This window comes from Etheostoma cragini, chromosome 21 (genome assembly GCF_013103735.1).
Source record: "Etheostoma cragini isolate CJK2018 chromosome 21, CSU_Ecrag_1.0, whole genome shotgun sequence".
NCBI lineage: Eukaryota > Metazoa > Chordata > Actinopteri > Perciformes > Percidae > Etheostoma > Etheostoma cragini.
The window spans coordinates 17,916,632-17,941,272 of record NC_048427.1 but is presented as its reverse complement, the minus strand read 5'-3'; the positions used below and the strand labels follow the sequence as shown (position 1 = coordinate 17,941,272).

Below are 24,641 nucleotides of genomic sequence, written 5' to 3'. Positions count from 1 at the left end.
CATCTACTGACTTTACAGTGCCAATGCAAATTAATCATAGACAATTTGACCCTTTGGGTCCTATCATTTAAAAACATTACACGACAGTCCATGAATGCCTCTAACATTGGATAAATATACACAATAATGTCACATGATTGTGCCCATAATTGAATTAAGTATTACGGCAGTCAAATTTGAGAAATACTATCACGTTGTTATTACAGTGCGTGTAAGTCATTGGTGCCGGCCTGATATCAATGTATCAGCATGGCCGACATATCATCCAATATTAACTTTTCATAGATGGATTGGAATCTGTGTGTACTTGTGCCGTGCCTGTTCAGAAAGTGCCTGTTTGGTACAGGCTGATTGCTTGGCCTCCTGTGTTGGTGCTACAGAAGGCCCCAAGAGCAACTCATCCGTATACTACTGACTTACTGTGTATTTCTACTTCAGAAGAAAACACTGTACTACATTTACCTGATGACTCATGAGCAATGTTAACAGTTACATTGCAAATTCTGAAATTACTAACACAATATCACAACAAGAAAATTTAGACCCCCACCCTAAACAGATGCAAAGTAGTACATTGTGCTGATAAGGCCTCTCTTTGACTCAAAACACATTTGGAGTACTTCTTTTACCTCTGCCAATACCAACCTTACCAGTTAGAGAAAGGGTGAAAAGTAAAGCAAGACGGTGTTTGCCTGTCTGGGGCCTTCAAATCATCATTATTATATTGTGTATTGAACATTTCAATTAATCTAGTCTTGCCAGAACTGGTCTGGATCATCGGAAGTATATCTCCAGGATAAAGCCCGCTTGCTCGTGATGTCGGGCGGAAGGGTGGCCTCTCTTTTCTCTCAGAAAATATCTTTGTAGAACTACTGCAAAAAGGAGAGCATCAAAGCATGGACTATGAGCCGTTTTTACCCACAGATAACCACAGCAGTAAACCCCAGGACCATCACAGACTGATCAGGTGTGAGGCTGAATACTGTAGAGTAGAGCTGGGTAATATTTTGGGGTGGCAGTAGCTCAGTCCATAGGGAGTAGGGTTGGGAACCGGAGGGTCACTGGTTCAAATCCCTGTATGGACCCAAAAAGTTGGGAGCGGGGATTGGTGGCCGGAGAGATGCCAGTTCACCTCCTGGGCACTGCCAGGTGCCCTTGAGCAAGGCACCGTACCCCCCCGACCGCTCAGGGCGCTGGTTCAGCTGGCAGCCCACTCACTCTGGCATCTCTCCATGTATAGTGCATGTATAGGTCCTGAGCATGTGTGTGTATTTTCAGGCCTGTGTGTGAGTACTAACAAAAGTGTGTACACAGAGTGTAGTGCAGTAATTTCCCCATTGGGGACTAATAAACAAATGATCTATTTCGATATTATATCGATATTGCAATTTGAGACTAGATATCGTCTTAGATTTTAGATATTGTGACGTAAGTGGTGTCTTTTCCTGTTTGTCTTTTCCTATACCAATCACAACTTTCCATTGCAAAATCAAGCTTTGTCCCAGCAATGTTCATCCGCTGAGCCAGATTACTGACAAAATAAGATAATAAAGACGGGAGGGTTTTCAGGCATTAATAGCATGCTTGTCTAAAGCAGCAGGAATTAAAATGGATATTTTCTTTTGTTATCAACCGATAGGACGTCAAATTCTTGGTGAGTAAACAACGCAGCCATTCACAAAAAGGAACCTTTAACACAGTATCTGGTTAAGTGACATGACAGGAAATGGACAGCAGCATAGTAGTGTGCTTTAAATGTGCCTTACCCCAGATGGATGCTCCACAGTGCATGTGCTGAGGTGTGTATTTGAGCAGACGGTGGCGTCCGTTGTGATCCTCAATGTGGTAGAGGGGGATGGTCTGGAAGCGCCTCCAGCCTAGTGACAAAATGAGGGGGTCCCGTGTCTTTAGGATGCGGTGATACCAGCGGTGTTTCTTCAGTCGCATCTGACAGACACACACAGACAGAAAGACATTATAGGGTAAAGGTTAGCCACTTTAAATCATTTGAAATTGACACCTTTGTGTGACAGACAAAAGGTATCAATGATGGGGCACAATGTTGCGGTCATCTGAGAAGGATCTGGGGGTACGTCCCAAAAAAGGTTGGGAACCCTTGGTCAAACTAGCTGGTAACTAGTTTTATTTTGCAGTAGTCCTCCTTGTGGTGGAATTTTCCAGAAGCACCACATTGTGATATGATGAGACAAGGTAAAGCATAGACAACATCAGGTCATTAATAGGTCACAGGCTAGATGAGACCTTTTGGAGGTTGGTGGGCCTGCCACACTTCATTATACTTCCCAGAGAGCAAGAAAAAAGAGAGAGAGAGAGAGAAAAAACACTAGGCTTTATCATATGTGTTTAGGTTCCTGCAATATCTTTGTTTACCTTAAAAGGCTCAGCTAAACATAACACCTGGAAGACAGGAACTTCAGAGAGTTGGGATTGCACTGCACAATTGCACATCGGGGTTAAACTGTACTGCCGGCTTAACGGTCTCCTCAATTGAGTGTTCATTAAATGCTTCTGTGCAAGTCATCAAAACCTCCCGAATCGTCTTTATGTACAGTATATTAAATGATTTGCGCTGCTCCTGAAACTACAAGCACTTGCATATATAATCCTATAAACCAGCATATCTGCTAGATTACTTGGTAAAATTAACAAGATCACAAACATTAAAATGCAATCATATATATGCAATTCAACCTTCTTCCTTCCTGGGATCTCTGTACAGTTTGATGAGCAAACATATCAGAGTTCACTTTAATCCTTCCCAATAGCTTAGTTATGAAGAAGAAAAAAAAAAAAAAAGCCAAGACAAAATGCAAATGATCAGGAACCTCACAGGACATCCACAGTCACGACTAGTCATACGCAAACAAAACAAACCTGCAGGTATCCTACGTTGCCCTCACTGGAGCCCAGCCCTCCAAGGATGATGGGATAATGGGGATCGAAGTTGGTGACAAACTCGCAGGGCAGAGAGGAGATTTCCAATCTGACGTACATTCCTGGTCGGAAGCCTTCGTACTGCACTCTGGTCTCATCATCCACATCGGCAAACTCGGCCCTGTTCAGCTGAGGACAGAACGCAGGAAGAACACACGCATAAAAAAGCCGGGGATACTCAATTCTAATCAATGTTTCATCCGTAGATCATTCTAAATCTTCTTAAACTCGGGACCAAGGTCTGCATGCGGATCAAACTGCAAGTAAATCCAGACCAGTACTGAGTTCGTAAAATAAAAAAAATAATAATAAAAAAAAAACCGATAAAAACAGAGAGACCTTCTCTGCATTAAGTGACCTGACCCCTCCACTCTAATTTGACCCAGACTGTCCTCAAGTTAGGCCGGAAACTTTTGGTCGAAGAATGGAAGGCCTCCTCTGGGCCAGCGCTGGATTTGTGGCGCACCCTCTGGGCCAGCCGGCTGCTTTACAACAACAGTCCTACAGGTTGCTTGATAAAGTGGAGAAGTATAACTTGAAATTGGGGAAGTATCATTCGTACACTTTTAATGGCGTTCTGGCTCATAAACATAGCATTTAACTAGGAAACATGACTAAATGATACATGTTGATAGAATACTGTACACACATACATATACAGTTGTGCTCATAAGTTTACATGCCCATGCTTAAGTCGACTAAAAAGCGAAATTAAAAAAAAAAAAAATCATGTTCTGTAAATATATCTGAAGGCCTTAATTAAAAAATGTAGGTAAAATCCAACCTTTTAAGGACACCAATTTTCTTTGTGAATGAATAATGTATTGTAAATAAATAAATGTTCTTCCTTAAAATAGAGGGGGCATAAGTATACATTCTCCTTTGTTAAATTGCCAGAGTCAGGCAGATTTTTATTATTAAAGGCCAGTTATTTCATAGATCCAGGATACTACTCATCCTGATAAAGTTCCCTTGGCCTTTGGAATTAAAATAACACCCCCCCCCCATCATCATCATCACATACCCTTCACCACACAGAGATTGGCATGGTGTTATTTCAGTTAGACTAATAGCCGGTTTGATTTGCATTGAGAGATGATTTTATGGAAAGTATCCCATGCCAATCTTCCAGCAGCTCCTGGTATTACAGAACCTAGTCCCTGCAAAATGCCCAAACCAGGTACCTCAGCCTGCTTCTGCATCTCCTCCTTCAGGTCGTCGAAGTAAGTGGCGTCTTCATCGTCATACTCGGCGTTAAAGCGCTCTTTCAGCCTTTGTTTCTTCTCCAGACGCTTCTTCTTCTGGACCTCGTCATCATCCACCTTCACCAGACTTTCTGCATTATCCTCATCATCTTCATCGTTCTCATTATTCTGCTGGTGACAGGTAACAAGACAGATCATTATCTAACCGAGCGGTGTTACATGTACAAATACTTTGTTACTGTGCTTAAGTAGAATTTGCTTGCATCTGTACTTTACTTCTTTATTTTTATTTCTGGAAACTTTTACTCCACTGTATTTCCTTAATAAATTGTATACTTTTCGTACATCAGAGTTTAGAAACAATCGCGCACACTGACCATTACGCAAGCAATTATTTTATTTAGAAAATACTACGGGTATGTTTTCACATTCACATCAGAGTGAAGGATTCGTCCTCACAAAGAAATTTGTGTCTGTTTTTCTCTTCGTTGTTAGACTTTGATTTTGAGGTTTAAAAAGGTGTGGAAACCATGGTTAGTTTGCTAACGCAAACTATTAGGAAGTCACATTTAAGTAGAATTTAATAGAACACTTATGCCACATTACAACATCCAAACTCTAAGACGATATCTAGTCTCATATCATGGTATCACGGCAGATAGGGAATGACAGAGAGGAGTTTTGAGCCATGGTTAATATGAAGTAAAAGAGTTGTTATTTTACATGACCACTGGAACACTAGATATCAGCATTGGAGTGGAGGCTGTGTTTTAAAACACAAACTTAACCAAAACCACATAGGAATATTGCATTATGTTCCAATGATCAGTCAGTCAGTGGAAAACTATCCGGATCTTTAACTAGTTCACATGAATAAGACGTACCTCCGCGTGATCCTGCTCCCCAGTGTGGCCCTTGTGGACTTTTCCCGTTTCCAAATCCTCAAAGTCACCATACAGCTCCTCTAGACACAGCAAAACAATAACAGACTGCATGTTAAGTCTTCTATGCTATCACACTGTTGTGGTCCCGCATGAAAGGACTCAGTTACACCCGTTTCTTTCTTAATTGAAGGTCTGAATCCAAAGTAAACCCCTCACACGTGTCTGGTATTGAGGGTTCCACACTGTTTCAACCATAAGAGTTTATTATTTTATTTAACCATAAGTCCAAAACTTTTGATCTGTGTGTTTAGCGGAATGGATAGGTTCTCTTCTCCTTTCTCACCGTCCTCTTTCAACAGTGTGGCAGCATCTTGGTCCTCCTCCCACTTCCCTGTAACAAAGCAGTCCCTGATGGAGTTTAGCATCTGGGGAAGAAAGAAAATGGCAACCGTAGGTTTTCATCTTGACATCTTTTTGTATTTCTTTTCATATCAACAGCACATTAGGAACTGTCCCGGTAACACCAGTGTAGCAACCACTGTACCTCCTCCAAGTCCCAGTTGTGGGAGGTGTCGGGGTCGAAACGGGAGCTGTCAAGACCATTGGCTCGGGACTTTTTGCCGTTCTGAGGGCGGCTGACTCGAAACAGCCCCCCCAGCTCCTGATCCTCATCGTCAGAATCATCTGCCTCTACAACTGAACACAAAAAATATGATAGAAATATTATGAAGAGTGAATGAAAATCAGGGGTCAATCAGCTTTTTCATTTAAAGCAGTAGAAAAGTAGAAAAGTACAAAAACGTCATTCCACTTCACAGTAGAGATTGTCTCGGCAGTTTTAAAATGTCCTTAACAACTTGGTTGAAGTCAAAACAACTATTTAATCTTTCTATAACACGGAAATTATATATTTTTGTATACTGGTTCATCCGTTGTGTAATGCTTGTTAGGTGTTGTTAAGTTTTCATCTGTTTTGATAGTATTGTCTATATTGTCCTTTTATCTCCCTTAAGTCCGTTTTATGGTTGTGCGTAGGGCTGGGCAATATATCAATATTATATTGATATCGTGATATCTTAGAGACTAGATATCCTCTTAGATATCGTAATATCGTGATATGACATAAATGTTGTCTTTTCCTGGTTTTAAAGGCTGCATTACAGTGTGTGTGTGTGTGTGTGTGTGAGGATTGGGTGATAGAGGGGGAAGAAAATTGTCTTGGGAGCGAGGTATGACTCTAGAGTCATAGTGAGAGAAACAAAGTGTCTCCTCCGTGCTTTCTGACCACGATGTGAAATATTTTGCAGGAAAAGTTAACTCTCTCCTTGATTTCAAGTTGTTTATGGAGAAGGAGAAGCAGGAAATGAGTCAGGAGAAATACAACGCTACCAGGGCACGGCCGAGCAACGTGCGTCGCCGTGACGTGTAGTTACATTTCTCAAAAGGTGCACATCAAGCTACGGCGCAGGGTCCGGCGTAGACGCAGAGGGGTCTGCAGGGGATTCGCTGTTGATTCTACGCATAACCATAAAAAGGGCTTTACCCAGGGACCACAGCTGTACATTAGCTGTATAGCTAACTCTGGTACAGGGCTTGAACTGTGCATGGTCCCTGACAGTTCAACCATGAACTAAACTAGCAACTAAAAGATACTAGATACCTATATTATGGAAAGATTTGAATTATTTGGAACATAGAGATCACTTAGCTGTACTGTGTAGAAACCAAATATGAAGTGTGTGTGTGTGTGTGTGTGTGTGTGTGTATATATATATATATATATATAATATGGAAATATTTGGAACATAGTGATCACTTAGGTGTACTGTGTAGAAAAAAATATATATAAAAAAGCTAAGTATATATCTTACTGCTGACATTCAGTATATGCCATTATTAATAAGACCTAGGACGATAAATTGTTCAAGCTGATAGAAGATGACAACTTAAACAGATATAATAGCATATTCTTAAAAATACAGAATTCAATTGAAGTGTGTGTCTGTGTGTGTGTGTGTGTGTGTATATATATATATATATATATATATATATATATATATATATATATATATATATATATATATATATATATATATATATATATATATATATATATATATAAATATATATATATATATTTCATGTGGACATGCAACCAGAGCCTTGGGTTACCTGAACCATAAACCAGTTTTCTCAGATTGGGGGCAGCTTTTTGTTGCCGTAGAAACGCTTCTGATGCTTTCTGCTGCAGACCCTCCTTCCATCTCAGACTCCCTGTGGACAGAAACAGGGGAATGAACTCAAGCGCAGAATGATGAGAATAACAACTGAACCTCAAGATGCTACTTCAGTATCATCGGCAAAAAAAGCAGTTTCTGTACAGCTGAAACATTTGTACATAAAAAGGTGATGCTATAGCAAGGGCAGGATTTGTTCCTTTGTTTCCAAGTTGATGTTATCTTCCAACGCAGCGCCACAGAAGAATTTATAGAAGAATAACTAGAAACAGTATTTACCCTGCTCCTCCTCTTCTTCCTCCTTCTCCTCCTCACTCGCTGCTTGTTTCTTAACTGTAGCGACAGCTGCATCCTCCTCCATTGATTCATCTTCAGACTCCTCTGTATCATCTTCCTCATCTTCCCTCTCTTCCTCGTCCTCTTCTGAACAGTGGCCGGAGTCTGCTCTCACGTTCTCCCCCTCTTCTTCACTCTCTTCCTCGCTCATCTCCAAATCGTCTTCACTGTCAGCAAACGCCGGCACCTCAACGCTCTCCTCCCTCCTTTTCTTCCCCTCCTCTAATTTCGGCTTCTTTGCTGGCGGAGCGTCTGTTACAGTCTTTTCTGTCTCGGCCGCTTCAGCTCTTGTGTCTTTGAGAAATGTTGACAGGTTGTCCTCATCTTCGTCCTCTTCCTGTTCCTCCTGGTCACCGTCTTCACTGTCAATGTCGCTATTATCATCATCATCATCATCATCACCATCATCATCATCACCACTCGAGCCGCTGACATCCTCCTCTTTGTCAGTGAAGACCACCTTCCTCCTCTTCCTCTGGGTTTTGGGGTCCCAGACACATTCTTCCTGAGGACCCTGCTCTCTAACAAACAAACACACAGACACACAGAAAACATTAGTGGAATCCATAGTGGAATTTGAGGGTTGATTTGCAATAATTGAGTTTTAAATGTCGCATGACATGGTGGTCTTTGGATGCTTTTATATACTGTAGGTTCCCTTAATGCCATATCTGAAGTATCTTTTATATGAACCTTAGTGGTCCCCTAATACTGTATCAAAGTCTCTTTTATATAGACCTTAGTGGTCCCCTAATACTGTATATGAAGTCATATCTATATAGTGGGCCAAATTCTCGAGGCGGGCAAAGCAGAGAAAGGGGAGGTAACCTTGCCCTAATGACCTCATAAGGGGCACGCTTGCAGATTGGCCCATCTGAGCTTTCATTTTCTCAAAGGCAGAGCAGTATACCCAGGACAAGGTTTACACCTATCACCATTTCTAGCCACTGGGGGACCATTGGCAGGCTAGGGGAACTCATATCAATGTTAAAAAAAACAAAAAACTCATAAAGTGACATTTTCATGCCATGGGACCTTTAAAAGTCTTGCAATGGCATATTGATGATGTGTTAAACATAAAAACACAACAGTAAGCTAGGCGCCACGCAGTGCCCTGCTACGCCATTAATTACTACTACAACTCTTATTTCTAGTCACTGTTCCTAGGGCTGCACGATTATGGCCAAAATGATAATCACGATTACTTTTGATCAATACTGTGATTACGATTAATTATCACGATTATTCGTTGATTTTAACCAAAACATATTTTATTGTCACATAGGCTATTTATAACTGCTTTCACATCCATATTATGTTAGATTCTTCTAATGTTGGAGTTGTATTTTGTATAGAAATACAGCTGCAACACATGAAAATAAAAAGTATCTATCTGAAATAAATAGCGTAAGATATATATTTTTTTTAATGTATCTCTGAGAAAGCACCTTCCCTTATTTTCAACAATAACTGATTAAAAGAGCTCATTAGAAATGGGTCCAGCACGGGTCGAATGGGGGGTCAGCAGAGTTACACACATTGTGTGTAAGAAATGTCTGTATCGTCACTGCGCTGCATTTTTATGAACTATGATATTCTGGCCACGGGTCACATCTCTCGCCCAGGTCAAGCAGAGGGGCGCCCGGGTAGCGCACCTGGCCAATTACAAGGCCTAAAATGCCCCCCAAAAATGTAGAAATAAAAAGAAGTGAGGAGAGAGAGAAAGACAGAAGGCGTTATGAGTCTCACCGGCTCTGCTCGCCCACGTCTGTGGAATCCAGGGTGGCCGAGCCGCTGAACAGAGACACCTTACTAGCAGCCATCTTGGCATCCAGGGTGGCATGCGTGTCAATGAGAGACTGGACCAGCTCTGTGGTGGGCCGCACCTCCTCCTGTACCGGGGAAATACAATAAACTTGTAAAGAGGGTTGCATAATACAGGGAAAATGTGCAATTACCCGGTTGAATTACGTGATAATGATATTAATTCGATAAATAAAGAAAACTGTACTCATTACACCATGGGTCGGAAAGAAACTTATTGTATATTGCTCTGTATGTCTGGCACATATTGCAGAACTGACACTAAAGTTGACTTGACTGATTTTAGTATTCTGCTAACATACAACAAACTGCTTGTAGAATTTAAATACAAAAAAAATGGAAAACCGTTCTATTGAACAAACTTAACATTGTACTGAATATTAACAGCACCTCTTAAATTAGGAATGACGGTTACATTTGAAAGTGCAGTTTCCTGCTGCTATTTTCTTTTAACTGACATCGTTTGCAATATGTTGCAGCCCTGCGATGACGATGAGAAAAAAAGAAGATATATTTTATGGCTGTTATAAATGCTCAAATTTGAAGCCGACCCCAAAAAGCCGTCAGAAATGCTTTTAAAAACACACACTCCCGTGCAAAGCACACACACCTGCTGTTGATTGACGTGGCTAGCAGGAAGGTCAATATACACTGCGTCTTTGTCGTACACGACCCCCCCGATGCCAGCCATGGGTGCATAGAGCAGACGTTCCTTCTCATTCAGCGCTCGCTTCTTCTGAGCCTCTGGCAGAGCGCACGGGTCTGGTAGGAAGTTCACGTCCGCCACCTGAAAGTCTCCCACACCTGCAATGACCAATAGAAACATGACTATTGGCCGATACAGATTACCAAACAAATACCAGTGCGTTTGTATACATTTTTTTTTTCAACATCCTTCATCCCTGTATAAATGTGACATAATTGCTATCATTGATGTATAAGCTGGCTTAGGATAACCCTTTGTAAAACATGAACAAATACATAAAGAGAATATTTACCATACACTTCTCTTTTATTATCAATTTTGACAGTTGACAACAGAAAAATGTCATAAATAAAACTGCTTTAAAGTAAAAGAATGGCTGGCTGCATTACGTGCTTTCAGATAGGTGAAACTGTAAACATGAGAGACAAACCTCTATTTGTACCAGTGTATAAGCTGGTAACTCTGCTATCGCGGCCGCCACGGCAAAAAAACACTATCAAGGAGTTATTGAATGCAACTGACTTCAGTTTGTAGAGTAATAGCAGGTGAGACGTTGCCTGCTGGACTCATTCATAATGAGTCAGCCATCACTTTGTGCAAACAGCAGTATGCTAATGTACCTGGGATATGGACCTGGCCTTTGTTTTTCAAATGTGTCCCTCGCAGGTAGCCGTAGAGTGACACTGTCCGGTCACACTTGGGCTCTGTCCTCACTCGCTCAGGGTCAGTTAAGTCCTCCATGCTGTGTGAATGCAGAAAGAAGAATTGAGAAATCAATGATAGAGTGAGTACAAAGTAAAAGCTAGTTAACTATTGAGCAACATAGAGCGAGCCAAAGAGTCGGCTGTGGTGAGATATTATACGTTTGCAACAGCGAATGTTGGCAATGTCTGTAAAGTAAATGTTTTGAGCGTTGGTGGTAGTACCGCAAAGTACAATACTACCAATTTAATCAAGCACATCCAAAAGCACCATGCCAATTCAATATATTCCATCTATGTTATTTTTATGTTTTTAGGAAAGTCTGGTGCCTTTAGTCTCTGCCACATGGTGGAAGAAAAGTACAAGTTGGAAGGAATACAGTTTATTAGTAATTCCACAACGGTATCAGATTGGTATCAGGTATTGACAGGTACACAAAGCCCAGGCTGAAAAACTCAGATCGGTGTATCCCTTGTTATCATAGCGTCAGAATCTCATGCCAGCACATGCCTACTGTAGATTATCATTTGGATGATGCAGGTCAGCCGCATGCCGTCGAGTTCACTCACCGGTCAACCAGCACATAAGGGTGGGAGGTCTGCCACACCAGAGGACGAAACTTCATGACTGAGATGAAGCGACCGAGGTTCTTCACTTCTTGAATCTGATATTCACCGTACACCATACCCGACAGATAGAACAGCTTGGCACCCTGGCAGGTTCAAACACAGCATCTTTAAATCGCACGCCATGCTGTCCCAGTACAAACAAGCTATGGTTTCAATTCTGTACAGAGCGAGGGACATGCTCAGGGGTCAGTATTGGGATGATGTTGTGTTTACCTGATAAACCTCGGTCCAGAATCGGTGCTTGAGGTTTTTCTTGGTCTTCCTGAGAGTCTTGTTGTTCTTGAATGAATCCAGGTGAGTCAGCACACCCATGATGCGAGGGAAGCCGTGCACCTGACAGATGTTGAGGAACTCAAAAGTCTCCATCTCAAAGCCAAAGCTGGCATCAATCAGCATCAAAACCTAGAAGGAAAGAACTGTGGTTTTAAATCAACTTCCTTTGGTTACTAATACTTCATTCAGCCCTCAAGTCTATTCAAATCAAGTAATTAAGTTGATTTATAACATTGTGCCATGATGGTCCATTAGTCTGTCAACTAAGAATGTTTTCACACCAACAACCTTTAGTTCGGTTTGATCAATCTGGTTTGAATTGATCTAGAGCTGGTTTGCGCGGCTGTGGTTTGTTTGGGCAGGTGAGAACGCAGCAACTGAACTATGAACTATGGTGCGCACCAAAAGCGGACCAAACAAGCGTACCTAGAACTGCCTGAAGAGTTGATCTCGGTATGCTGTCAATCCAACTCTGGAGCAGTTCATTTGTGGTGACAACGTGATCCGTACTTGAACCGCAACAACTATACAAACTCCGCCTATCTGAGCTAATGTCTCTTGTAGTCAGGTGTGTTTAGCAGTCTGAGCTAATGTCTCTTGTAGCCAGGTAGCTCAGCAGTCTGAGCTAACGTCTCCTGTGGCCAGGTAGCTTAGCAGTCTGAGCTAATGTCTCCTGTAGTCAGACTGAGCTAAATGTGTACAGATGACTGAATCACAAGCACACAAATTGTGAAATATGTTTAATAAAGTAAGACTGCTTCACATCTACTTGATATCAATGGTTTCATTCATTTATTAAATGTGCTACTTTAATGTAAATTGAGAAACTCACCAGGTCAGCTACTTTTGCGAGGTCGATCATTGTATTGATGTCATTGTTACACTCCATGAAAGTGAGGCGGCGCTTCTTTCCTACAGGAAGTATACAACAACAACAAGTCAGCTACCAGACAGAAAAATGATGAAAAACATTATGGTTTAATGCCAAATGGAGAACAGATGAATCATCAGGCCAAGTAATGAATCAAAACATGACACTTCTGAATTCATGAATTTAAAGCTAATGAACAAAAATGCCATTTTATTCAAAGAATGTCAATGCTTTTCTGTTGAAAACTGTTACCTATGAAGCTTTAAATCGTCTACAGGGGACACTTTGTGCTAAAATATCTTAACAGCGGAGCTTAGAGGAAGTGGACCACATCTAAACCGTGTACTTAAGAAAAGAAACTGTGGGCAAACTTACCAGAGACGATGGTTACAGGTCCACATATGTCCCCGAGCTTCTGACGGGTGAAGTTTTTGATAAGGCAGCGGATCAGGGTGCTTTTTCCCACCTTGGGGGGCCCGACTACTACAATCACAATTGGAGGGGGTTCCAGGGGAGTCCGGTCTACATGGGGGATGTGATGTTTTTTTGTCTTTATGTCCTGGGACCTAAAGAAAATACAGACAAAGATTGGTCTGCTCTGAATATGAAACCCCCCAAAAATATTGTAACTGTATTGATTTTGCCATACTACATGCAAAAGGACTACAGTCTCAGAGGCACCTACAACTGGTGCTTGGATCAAGAATATGGCGCAATGTTTGTCCATGGAGAGACTGACATATATACATGTATGAGAAAATCTGGGGGCCATTTGACCGGTTTGTAAAAGATAAGACATAGGGGAGCTGCTACCGTGATACTGTCATATACTGTGCTTTTTTTGTTTATTGATTGTTAAATTAAGTTACAGCAGAGGTCAAGAGAGAAATGTTGTTGTGGTTTGGGAATTTAAAATTGATAAAAACATTGTAAAATAAAAAAGGGTAGCGCTGATTGATGATAGAAAAAAGAATCCTAATCACAATTCTTTTGGGTCAAAATTGAAATGACGCTTGTTTAACACGATTACTCAATGACTATTGGAAAGATGCTGCATTTCTTAAACATTCAAAAGTGAAAACGCAAAATAAAATAAGAGTTTACTTGAAAAAACATAAAGAGCAAATTATTGTTTTTTCTTAATTACAATGTTTTTGTGACGCTCTGCAGCCAAAATCAAAACAATTAAATTGAATTAATTGCTCAGATGAGCCTGAGAACTCTATTGGTATTGGCATTTATAATGGCAGATTTTTTTGTTTTATGTTCATGCATCAGAATCATTTATAATGACAAATAAATGATTCATATAAATTAATATTGAAAAAATAAAAAATGTTATTCTGTTTTTGTTCAAAAGGACTTTAAGTTTCATATCATGAGTTTGTATTTTTATACATTTTATTTATCAGAACTTTAATATATTTTGATGTTCCTCTGCTTTGTGGTGGCAATAAAACAAATGATTATCATATACTTTTAATGAGAACTCATAAATAAGTTAAATGAACTATTGTTGGGGAAATCTGTTTATGTTTTGTTATGTGTTTCTTGATTTTTTATTTTAGATATATATCGTCCGATATATTGGAAAATCTGTCTGACAGAGGCGTAGCAGGCCTGCTGACACAAGAGCCATGGGGACTGACCTGTGGAACGTCTTGGCCATGCGTACAGCCGATTGAACTGAGAAGGCCTTGGGATTGCGTTTCCGTCCATCCTCTTCTGTGGAGCCTTCTTGCTTCTTGAGCTTCTTCCTCTCGGCCTTGGGTCCGCTGTGCTTCTGCTGATGTCGCTTCTGTTCCTTAACTTTCCCGTCCATCCTGTCAACTTAAGCAAAAACAAATTTAACTTAAGTTTATCTTCATTTTTATTCTGTAGAGCGGGGGTCTTCGATGTTTTTTAAGCCCCTTAACCCCTGTGTGTTCCTAGGGTCAAATATGACCCGTTTTCAAAAGTTTTTCATATCAGATGGTCTTCATGGAAGAGTCATCAGAAGAAAACCTCTTCTACGTCCTCACCACAAAAATCTGTGTTTTAAGTTAGCAAATGAAAATATAGACAAGCCTGATGCATTATGAAATAACCTTTGGCTACAAAAAAAAGACATTTAACATTAATTATCATATAGTGTCAGTGTCGAGACAAGTGTTAATAGTGTCCAAGTATTGTGTCTCTTCACATTACTGAGCTTTACAAAAAATGATACAGCTATATTTCAGACATATGTAGTTCAGCTAATAAGGTTGGTGGGGGGGAAATCGATACAGCATAGTATCGCAATATTTGCAGTGACAATACTGTATCGATGCGCAGGCACAGTATCGATCTTTTATTATATACGTGTTGGTCAGTTTGTCCTAATTTGCAGCAATACATTTGAAGTGAGATGAACAGACAGAGAAATGTTTCTATTTAGATAAAACAGATGTTGACAAAGTCAAAATTAGAAGTTGGAAAAAAGGTAATAAATCTCAATATATCACAGAATATTGCAATAATATCGTATCGTGATGATATCGTATCAAGAGTCCCACCTCTATCAGTTAGCTTGTTATCAAGTAGGAACACATTAGTTGGATATTATTTCAATGTGTATATTAACCATAAACAGTAGAAAATGAACGTGACGAGTGAGAAACCCATCAGGGTAACAAGCTAACATGCAAGCTAACATGTTAACAACGGCTTAATGTATCTGCCTATGTAAACATAAGCTAGCTACACATATGTGAAATGTTTAGGGGGTAAAAAAAAAATTCGTAGACACAATACCTGAAGATAAACCTGTTGTAGTTTGGTACCAGTCCAAGTCGACTATCTTCAGTTCTCTCACGTGTGTATTTTTTAGTCCGACCCGGAAGTGTACGGAAGAGTTACTTTGAAGTAAAACCGAGTGGAAACAAAATCCTATAAGGTTCCGCACAGTGTGGAACACGAGACAAGCTTTTGCCATGGCGCCATCTGCAGGCTTGCTTGAGTTTTTTTTTTTTTTTTTTTTTAAATAAAGATTCACATCCAAAAATACAAAAAGCCACATCGCAAACATACTGAGTCAATTCTACAACATGAATTGAACATGGAGTACAATATTGATACATTTTCCAAAAAACTAAACAAACAAAAAAATTAAGGGAAAAGAGACTTAGGAGAAGAGTAATAAATATTATAAAAAAGTAGCATGGCTTTTTTTGTTTTGCATCATTTCAGGGATTGTTTATGCAGAAAGATTTCATTTAGAAAGGCATTAAAGACATGGGATGTTTTAAGAAATCGACATTTGTGTATGAAATATTTTGCTATTAAAATCAGATTATTCACTCCAAAGTCAGTTGTTCTGTTCTCCAAATTCCAAAAGTCCAAATTTTCATATGTTAAAATTGGGATATTTTGTGTATTGTACATAAGGTCATTTGTCTCCTTTGCATTGGATGGAGAGAAAACTATTTTACACCAAGACCTGCAGAGGGCAGCAGTGTTATGCTTTTTATTGAATGAACGTGAAAGAAAGTGAAGAGACAATGCCATTTTACATTATATACCCTCCTGCTGTCCTCGGGGTCATGTTTGACCCATTTTTGAAAAAAGTTTCTAAATCTGAAATTTGGGTTTCCTTTAACAAAATTGTAAAAAAATAAATAACGTGGATGGTTCCATACAATGCTCCTCACAAGCTAAATAACTGATCAGTTTACTATTTTATTAAATGTGGGTGTTTTATTTAATTTCATAGCGTTTTAAGAAAAAAAGATTTAAGAACACTGAAAGCATTGACAGAAATGTAGGAAAAAAACAACAAAACCGCAGAAGAAAAATCATTAAAGACATATTGAAAAGAGAGAAATAACTTAGGGAAAACGCCAAAAAGTGACAGCAAAAGTCGGAGAAAGGATCAAAAACCAAACAAAAACAACAAAAATTTCCAAAAATCCAAAAAACTTTGGGAAAAAAGACCAAGAAAAACTAAATGTTGGTCTACGGGACAACAACACGAGGGTTAATACACATACACCAGTGGTGGACTGTAACCAAGTACATTTACTCAAGTACTCAAGTCCAAATGTTAAGGTACTTGTTGTACTTTACTTGAGTCTTTTTCTTGTAATGCCACATACTACTTCTACTCTGCTACATTTCAGAGAGAAATATAGCTACCAGTAACTTCACATATTGAGATTTTCCACACAAAACGCATGTAGTTCATCACATCTGTTTTATTATGAATTAGACCAACCAACAATGTAATATCCCGTGTGGCCAGGTTGGTTCAGTGTGTAGAGCATGTGCACATGTATAAGGTTTATGTCTCTATGTGGAGGTCCAGGATTGGAATCCGCCCTGTGACAGTTTCCTGTATGTCTTCCCCTTTCTCACCTAACTGTCCCGTCAAAATTAAAGGTGTAGAAGCCCATTAAAATAATATTATCAAAAAACAATATAATGTCCCACAAGTCCAGCTGAAATGATGCGTTGATTAATCACGTTTAGTAGATTGACAGAACTGTTTAGAAAATGTGAGGATTTTTCTGCATTGAGTACTTAAAGTACATTTTCCTAATAATACTGACATACTTTTAAGTAACATTTTCAATGCAGGACTTTTACTTGTAACAAGCACTACTTACTTGTTTTTACAGCGCGGTATTAGTAGCCTACTTTTACTTAAGTAGAGGATCTGAATACTTCTTCCACCACTACATACAAGATCTGAAGTTGGGGTACTTTGGCAAAACAAAAAGTTATAACAGTCTAAACCAAATAGAACTAACAGGAAGTCGATTTTCTCTTTGGTATTTGACAAAAAGATGAAAAAATAAAAGCAAAATGTGAGCAAACGTGAGACGATGAGAGGAAAGAAGCTACATGAAGACCATTAGAAAATATAAAAGAGAAGAATTCCAAGTGGTCTAGAAAAAAAGAGACAAGAAAAATGAAAATAAACAGAAAAAACACAGAGACATTGAGAAGATTGAGAAGTTCTGTTTGATGTTTAATGCTCAGCTGGTTGGCAGGCCTTCACAGGGACAGTGGGTCAGAGCAAAAGGTAAAACACATCAAGCCACAAAGCTTCACAACCACAAATCCAGAGTTTCTTTCACTTTTAAGTTCCTATTATACCTTGGTTTTCAAATTCTTGCTTTATTTCTGATATACTGAGCACTGGTAAACTGGTAATGTCCCTGGGAAGGAGACAGCAAAGGCAGCACCACGAGCCAAACCTCAGAGTTATAGTTAGCATGAAGTCATGGGAGCTATGAGTCTTTTTGTCGGGCAAAAAAGCATCACTTTTCTGCAGTGGATTGGAATTCTTTTAAATTAACACAGTATAGTAAACATTTAGTTCTCACACCAAGAGCACTGAACTTAATTTTTCAGCGTTACCAGAGCTGCAGTGAATCATTCATACCACTCAACGGTGCCATTTGGTGGGATTCAGCGGAACTGCAAAAATCATGATAGAGATGTGATGATGCAAATGTGACAAAGGACCTAGCCACAAATAAAATTAAAATTATAGTGCCAGTGAAGATAATACTGGGGGGAAAAAATGTTTTAGCAATGTTTGATGGAAACAGACTCAGACCTGTATCCATATCTCCAATCTTACAATAATAATAATTACATTAATTGTCATCTGCATCATCCCTGTCTTCTATACAGTCTTTATATAGAATATTGCCAACATGTTAGAACAAGTCCAATAAACTGTAGGTATGATCCAGGACTTAGCCAAAGAAAGTGGACATCAACAACTTCTCAGTCCCTCCCACACCATTCTGTTAAAGCCCAAACTGTCACTTTAGCCCCTTGTGTGTCCCCGCCCTGGTCCCAGATGGTGAAAATGAATTGTAAGTTGTGCCAGGAGTCAGATTTTTAATTTTTTTTAAAGGTCCCATGGCATGAAAATTTCACTTTATGAAGTTTTGTAACATTAATATGAGTTCCCTCAGCCTCACTATGGCCCCCCCAGTGGCTAAAATGGCAATAGGTATAAACCGAGCCCTGGGTATTCTGCTCTGCCTTTGAGAAAATGAACGCTCAGATGGGTCGATCTGGAATCTTCCCCTTATGAGGTCATAAGGAACAAGGTCACCTCCCCTTTCTCTGATTTACCCACCTTGAGAGAGCAACATCATGGCTTTCACCGTGGCAGTTGTTCAAGGCCACACTCCCAGCCTCCACTTTGCCACCCCGTTCAGATACATTATTAGGGGACCACTAAGGTCTATATAAAAGAGACTTAAGATACAGTATTAGGGGACCACTAAGGTCTATATAAAAGAGACTTCAGATACAGTATTAGGGACCACTAGGGTCTATATAAAAGAGACTTCAGATACAGTATTAGGGACCACTAAGGTCTACATAAAAGAGACTTCAGATAAAGGATTAGGGGACCACTAAGGTCTATATAAAAGCATCCAAAGAGCACATGTCATGAGACTTTTAAACTACGTGCATTATGTAGTACTACTTCAACTAGGGAGTTTCAGCAAAAATGACAATTTTAATTTAATTTTATAAATCATCCATTCTGCATCTTTGATTACATTTAATTAGGATTTTATATTTCTATATTCCAGTCATCCATTCCTTTAATTTTAATCTAAATAATTCCTAATTTCTGCTTTTTCCATTAAAAATTTAGGAATAATTTCCTATAAATGAGGTTCATTGATCATAAATTCTAAAATTAACTGTGAAACCAAAGTTAATAAGTTAGTGTTGCGTAGTGTTGAAAACGTCAAATGTGACAAACATTGAAAGAAATTGTCAAAAGTGTTAAAAAAGGAACATAACCGTAAGAAAAAGTTAAAAACCTCAATAAAAAGCATCAACACAGGGGTTAAATTGGAAGTAAAGAGGCCCGTAGATGAATTATGTGAAACCATCTGCAACCTTTCTGAGAGGCAAAGAAAACTGAGGAAGGCGATCAGCGGCAGAGTTAATAGTGATTGTATTTTAAATATTTGAGAGAAAAGCCCTGACCTTTTCCAAACAACATCAGAAAATCCAAAGCATATTTCATATTTCCATAAAACATGATTCATGCTTAACGTTGTTTGTGTTTCAAACATCCGCTAAAGAGACTTTTGGGAGTGAGAACCAAAGACTAAGAAAATGGATGGAGAGATGTAGAGGAGGGTGGAGGATGAGTGTTACTATTCATTGTTTTGTTATATCTAATAGTTAAATATTTATTTATTTAATTTCTGTTTTGCTTGAATCATACAGCTACATGAGCTTGTTTATATCATTAGTAATTTTTATTGAAGTATCTGCTTGTGCTTTTGTTTTGAAAGTATGTAGGAGATAGACACCAGCCAAGGCTTCTTCTTTTTTTATGATTTTCCAGAAAAAGGACAAGGAAAGAGGGAAAAAAATAAAAAAAAATAAACCTAACAAAGAACCCTAAATATACTGAACATATACTGTAGAACACAGCACATCTTGGATCACAACAATGTTCCATGGTCATAGTACAAACGGATACTATAAACAAAAAACATCTTAAGTTAGTAAGATTGCTACAGGCCTAGACTACTGGGTACTGAGGGACTTCCCATGATGCACTGAGCACCTCTCTCTTCCTCCTTCTCTCCATCTGTATGCAACCTTATTCCATTAATGCATGTTACTAACTCAACTTCTTCTGTTTTCCAGAGTCTTGTGCTATCTCGCCCCTGGAGTCTTGTGCTCTCTCGCCCCCCCCCCTTTCTCTCCTCCTATTGCTTCCTGCAGGTGTTTCTGGCTCTTGATTCGTGGTTGGAGTCACCTGCTGCCTCCATGTTCCTGCTCAACACCCTCTGCCACAATTCTCCATGCCTCTCTTTGTCTGTCTGTCTGTGTCTCTCTCTCTCTCTCTGTCTCTTTCTCTGACCACCAACCGGTTGAGGCAGATGCCCACCCACCCTGAGCCGTGGTTCTGCTCGAGGTTTCTGCCTCTTGAAGAAAGTCTTTCCTTGTCTCCGTCGCCTAGTGCTTGCAGTTTTCTGGGAACTGTTGGGTTTCTGTAAATAACATCACAGAGTGCGGCCTAGACCTGCTCATTTATGAAAACCGCAATGAGATAACTGTTGTTGTGATTTAGCGCCATATAAATAAAATTGAATTGATATAATAAAGTTAAATGAATTTGACACATACAAATCACATACTAATTTGCAGTGAGGTTTTATAAAATAACCAACATGTATGGGTTCACATTTGAAAGGTAATTCTCAATAGGGTAGGGCTGATGGTTTTTTCCCAGAGCCTAGAGACAGCGTCGCCGGGAATTTTGGGCCCCATGACAAAGTAAGTCATGGGCCCTTGGAATTGTCCTAACTTTTAAATGGTCTTAAAAAAGACAACATTGTTCCTTTGGTTAAAATGTTTGTTTGTCCAGAACCGGATAAATAAACCTTATAAAATCTCTGCCTGGATAATGACCATTTTTATCTCTGTGTAAGATTCACTCCCTCGGTGCCTTTGAGTTTGTTTTGTTCAATCTTAGGACAGATCGCCGCTAAAACGAGAGGAGGAAAGGTGGAATGATAATGAAAGGACGGGCGTCATGCAATAAGTAAGTATCTATGTATCCGTCCATACATCCCCAGAAGGATCCATATACCTGTCCATTCAGACATATAGAACAGCTTTATGGGTTTACTGTAAAACAAAAATCTGCATCTACATAAGAACATAAATTTGTAATAAATGCATGTCTACATTTATTATGCATACATGCATTTATTACTCTTAATATGCTGGATCGGATCAGTCATCCCTTCGTCGGTTCTTTTAAAAAAGCGTGACTACATTACACCAGTTTTGGCCATGCTCCACTGGCTTCCTGTCTGTTTCGGGCTTGATTTTTCAAATTGTATAGCTTGTTTTCAAGATTTAGATCTTTATGGCTCACCAATTCATATAAGAACATCTCAGACCGCTCAAAAAGACCTTGCTTAAGACCCTTTGGCTTTTAATTCGAGTTCAGCTTTAGATACCTTGACCTGTTTTATTTATTTATTTTCTGCTGTTGTTTATTTTGTATTGTGTATTTTGTGTTATTTGTGCATATTATCACTATGTCATATATTTTTTAGCACCTTGATCAACTATGGTTGCTTTAAACGTTGCTATATAAAATAATTGAACTGAATTTTTAAAGTTGTTAAAAATCTTATGCTGTAAATTATACACATTACAAAAAAAATCTGAATATTTGTCTTGCTTGCAATGGTGGAAGAAGTATTTAGATATTATACTGAACTAATATTTAAAGCAATACTATAAAGTAAAGGTTCTGCAGTTCCCCAGCCACTGCATTGATCCCAATGACACATGCCTGGTTAAGAGATAAGAACATTAAGGATGCTGCATTGTTTTATTTTACAGCTGCTTTTGATATTGATGATAGTGAGATATGTAAAGTGTGTATGTACTTAAGGAAAGTGATTGGGCAGCAGAATAGCTTTGTCAATTATTAATACTAGTGCTACGAAACCAATGGAGTGCCTTCTTCAGGTAGGGAATGAGTCCTTACCCCAAGTGAGGAAGTTCAAGTACCTTGGGGTCTTGGTCTCGAGTGAGGGGACAATGGAGCGGGACATTGGTCGGAGAATCGGCACACTTGGGGCAGTATTACGTTCAATTTATCACAACGAAAAGAGAGCTGAACCAGAAGGCAAAGCTCTCAATGTACCGGTCAGTTTTTGTTCCTGCCCTCACCTATGGTTATGAAGGCTGGGTTATGACCGAAAGACCAACATCCAGGGGGCAATCGGCCGAAACGGGTTTCCTTAGGAAGGTGGCTGGCGTCTCCCTTAGAGATAGGGGGAGAGCTCAGTCATCCGAGAGGAGCTCTGAGTAGAGCTGCTGCTCCTTTGCGTCGAAAGGAGCCATTTGAGGTGGTTTGGGCATCTGGTAAGAATGCCTCCTGGGTGCCTCCCTAGAGAGGTGTTCCAGGCACGTCCAGCTGGGAGGAGGCCTCGGGGAAGACCAAGGACTAGGTGCAGGGATTATATCTCCAACCTGGCCTGGGAACGCCTCGGGATCCCCCAGTAGAAGCTGGTTGATGTGGCTCGGGAAAGGGAAGTTTGGAGTTCCCTGCTGGAGCTGCTCCCCCCGCGATCCAATACCAGATAAGCGGACGAAGATGGAAGGATGGATGGATGGATGGACTAGTGCTATTAGCAGCAGATATTTTACACCACAAACAAACCAAACAATGATTAATGATCTACCATGTGTAATGTGACAGGTGTAGCATGCAGGAATGAACCCACTGAGAAGTATCACCAATTCAGTTAAGTTTATATTATTTTGTTTTGATTGACAGCCAGATGTATAATAAAACTGGCTTGCTTTACATGCAACCTGCATCATAAAGTGCTCATATTATGCTTTTTGGCTTTTTGTCTTTCCTTTATTGTGTTATATATAATTTCTGTGGATGGTTTACAACGTGAAAAAGCCCAAAGTCCCCCCTCCCCAAAAAAGGGACTTACTATCTCCAACAGAAAACACTGTTCACAAACTGCTCCAAACAGCTCTACTGTAGTCCAGCCTTTACTTCAGAGACAAACGTCCTCACTTTGTAACACGTTATAATGCTCGCCTAGCTGCTAACATGGCACACCCTCACACTCTGCTTCTGACTGGCTAGTAGTCCTTAGCTAGGCACTGAGCATGTGCGATTTCCAATAAAGATGGAACAGAAGTGAAATACCTCATTCTGTAGCCAAAACGAAGAGCACAACACACAGGGTGAAAAGAGGAGCTGCAGCAATGTGCCATAAAACAAAAGTATGATGTTTTTGGAAAATAAAACCACGAAAAGTTGTTACTGTATTTTTCCCAGAAATAACTTTAAACAAACAGCTAATTTGCTTGTTTGTAACATCTGAAGTACATTGTGTGTGACATTAATCTGAACTGTGTGTCCATGGGGACTTCCTGCCTGTCTGTGGGTGTATGAGAGTGTGTGTTTAGCCATAATAAAACAGGCCCAGCTCTTCCTGCATATACCCTGTGGACTGACTGGCCCCTTGGCCCATGATAGAACCATAGACAGTAAAAGAAATGGACATAGTGACACCATAGACTTCAACTGAGACCAGTGCAAGTGAATTAGAAGCACTTTTTCGGGAATGGCTGAGCATTACTGCGCAGCTTCTAACTGAGCTTGAAGATGTAGATGTGACATGAGCAACCTGTCTGAAAGTTGTAAGTCTTCTATTAGCTGTGCCAAAAGAAATCTGTTTGTTCATGGGTAAATCTTACTTTATATGAATTCACTTGCAACATACCAAAGTATTTCTACTCCATCAAAACTATGCTGAAATATTTTGGTCTGATGCTTTCATGGACTCTCTATGGCTCTATCGCTTGACTGCATGCCTCCATGTCTCCTCGATTGCCTGCGAGCTTCTCCCATACTATACGGTAATTTCTCTAATGTGCGACAGAAAGTTGCGTGGTCATGACATAATCGTTAGCCTATTTTTACAAAACGTCTGGTATACAAGGTAACGGAGCCTTTTATACATTGTCGTGTTCCTGTAGAAATAAACAGTTGAGAAATAGAGTTTTTAAAAAACTTCAGATTTAAAGTTATTTGCTGTCAAAGTTACGCCAAAATGAATGGGAGTCAATGGAATGCTAGCGGAAGGTGGTGGCTTGTTAGCTTCAGAATCTGCCCCTAGGAGGTATGCTTTCCAGATACTCGCTTACCCCCGTGGATAGAACTGACGTCTGCTCACTACAGAAAGAAAAGGAAGAATAGAAAAGACATGGATTTGATCATCTGTTGCATCAAAAAGCAAAACAGACTTAATATGAATTATAACATTTGTTCACTAGGGGTGGGAATCACCAGAGGCCTCACGATACAATATTTTTTTTGCAATTTTAAACATATTATATTAATATTCTGCGATATTTTGCAATTTATTACCTTTTTTCCAACTTCTGATTTTTCCCAATTTCACATGATGTCGCCTGAAGGAAACTTTGTCAACATCTGTTTTAACTA

The 24,641-nt window shown here is 39.7% G+C and overlaps 1 protein-coding gene across 5 annotated transcripts in view; it reads right to left on the bottom strand.

Annotated features, from left to right (window-relative positions):
• bms1 (BMS1 ribosome biogenesis factor) overlaps window positions 1–15,573 on the bottom strand; it is a 19,404-nt gene extending 3,831 nt beyond the window's left edge. Inside the window, exons 1-18 of one of the 5 annotated variants that reach the window (XM_034860585.1) lie at window positions 15,398–15,573; window positions 14,272–14,452; window positions 12,998–13,188; window positions 12,584–12,663; window positions 11,692–11,880; window positions 11,419–11,561; window positions 10,768–10,889; window positions 10,052–10,245; window positions 9,367–9,509; window positions 7,949–8,138; window positions 7,561–7,705; window positions 7,217–7,318; window positions 5,589–5,740; window positions 5,388–5,469; window positions 5,045–5,124; window positions 4,140–4,331; window positions 2,896–3,084; window positions 1,767–1,947 (exon numbers count right to left, since the gene is read on the bottom strand). In XM_034860585.1, the coding sequence (XP_034716476.1) occupies window positions 1,767–1,947; window positions 2,896–3,084; window positions 4,140–4,331; window positions 5,045–5,124; window positions 5,388–5,469; window positions 5,589–5,740; window positions 7,217–7,318; window positions 7,561–7,705; window positions 7,949–8,138; window positions 9,367–9,509; window positions 10,052–10,245; window positions 10,768–10,889; window positions 11,419–11,561; window positions 11,692–11,880; window positions 12,584–12,663; window positions 12,998–13,188; window positions 14,272–14,444 (2,548 nt within the window). In that variant the 5' untranslated portion in view covers window positions 14,445–14,452; window positions 15,398–15,573. Of the gene's footprint in view, window positions 1–1,766; window positions 1,948–2,895; window positions 3,085–4,139; window positions 4,332–5,044; window positions 5,125–5,387; window positions 5,470–5,588; window positions 5,741–7,216; window positions 7,319–7,560; window positions 8,139–9,366; window positions 9,510–10,051; window positions 10,246–10,767; window positions 10,890–11,418; window positions 11,562–11,691; window positions 11,881–12,583; window positions 12,664–12,997; window positions 13,189–14,271; window positions 14,453–15,397 lie in introns of all 5 variants that reach the window. The other 4 variants (XM_034860586.1, XM_034860582.1, XM_034860584.1 and 1 more) reach the window with 4 other exon arrangements.
• Window positions 15,574–24,641: the final 9,068 nt, after the last annotated feature.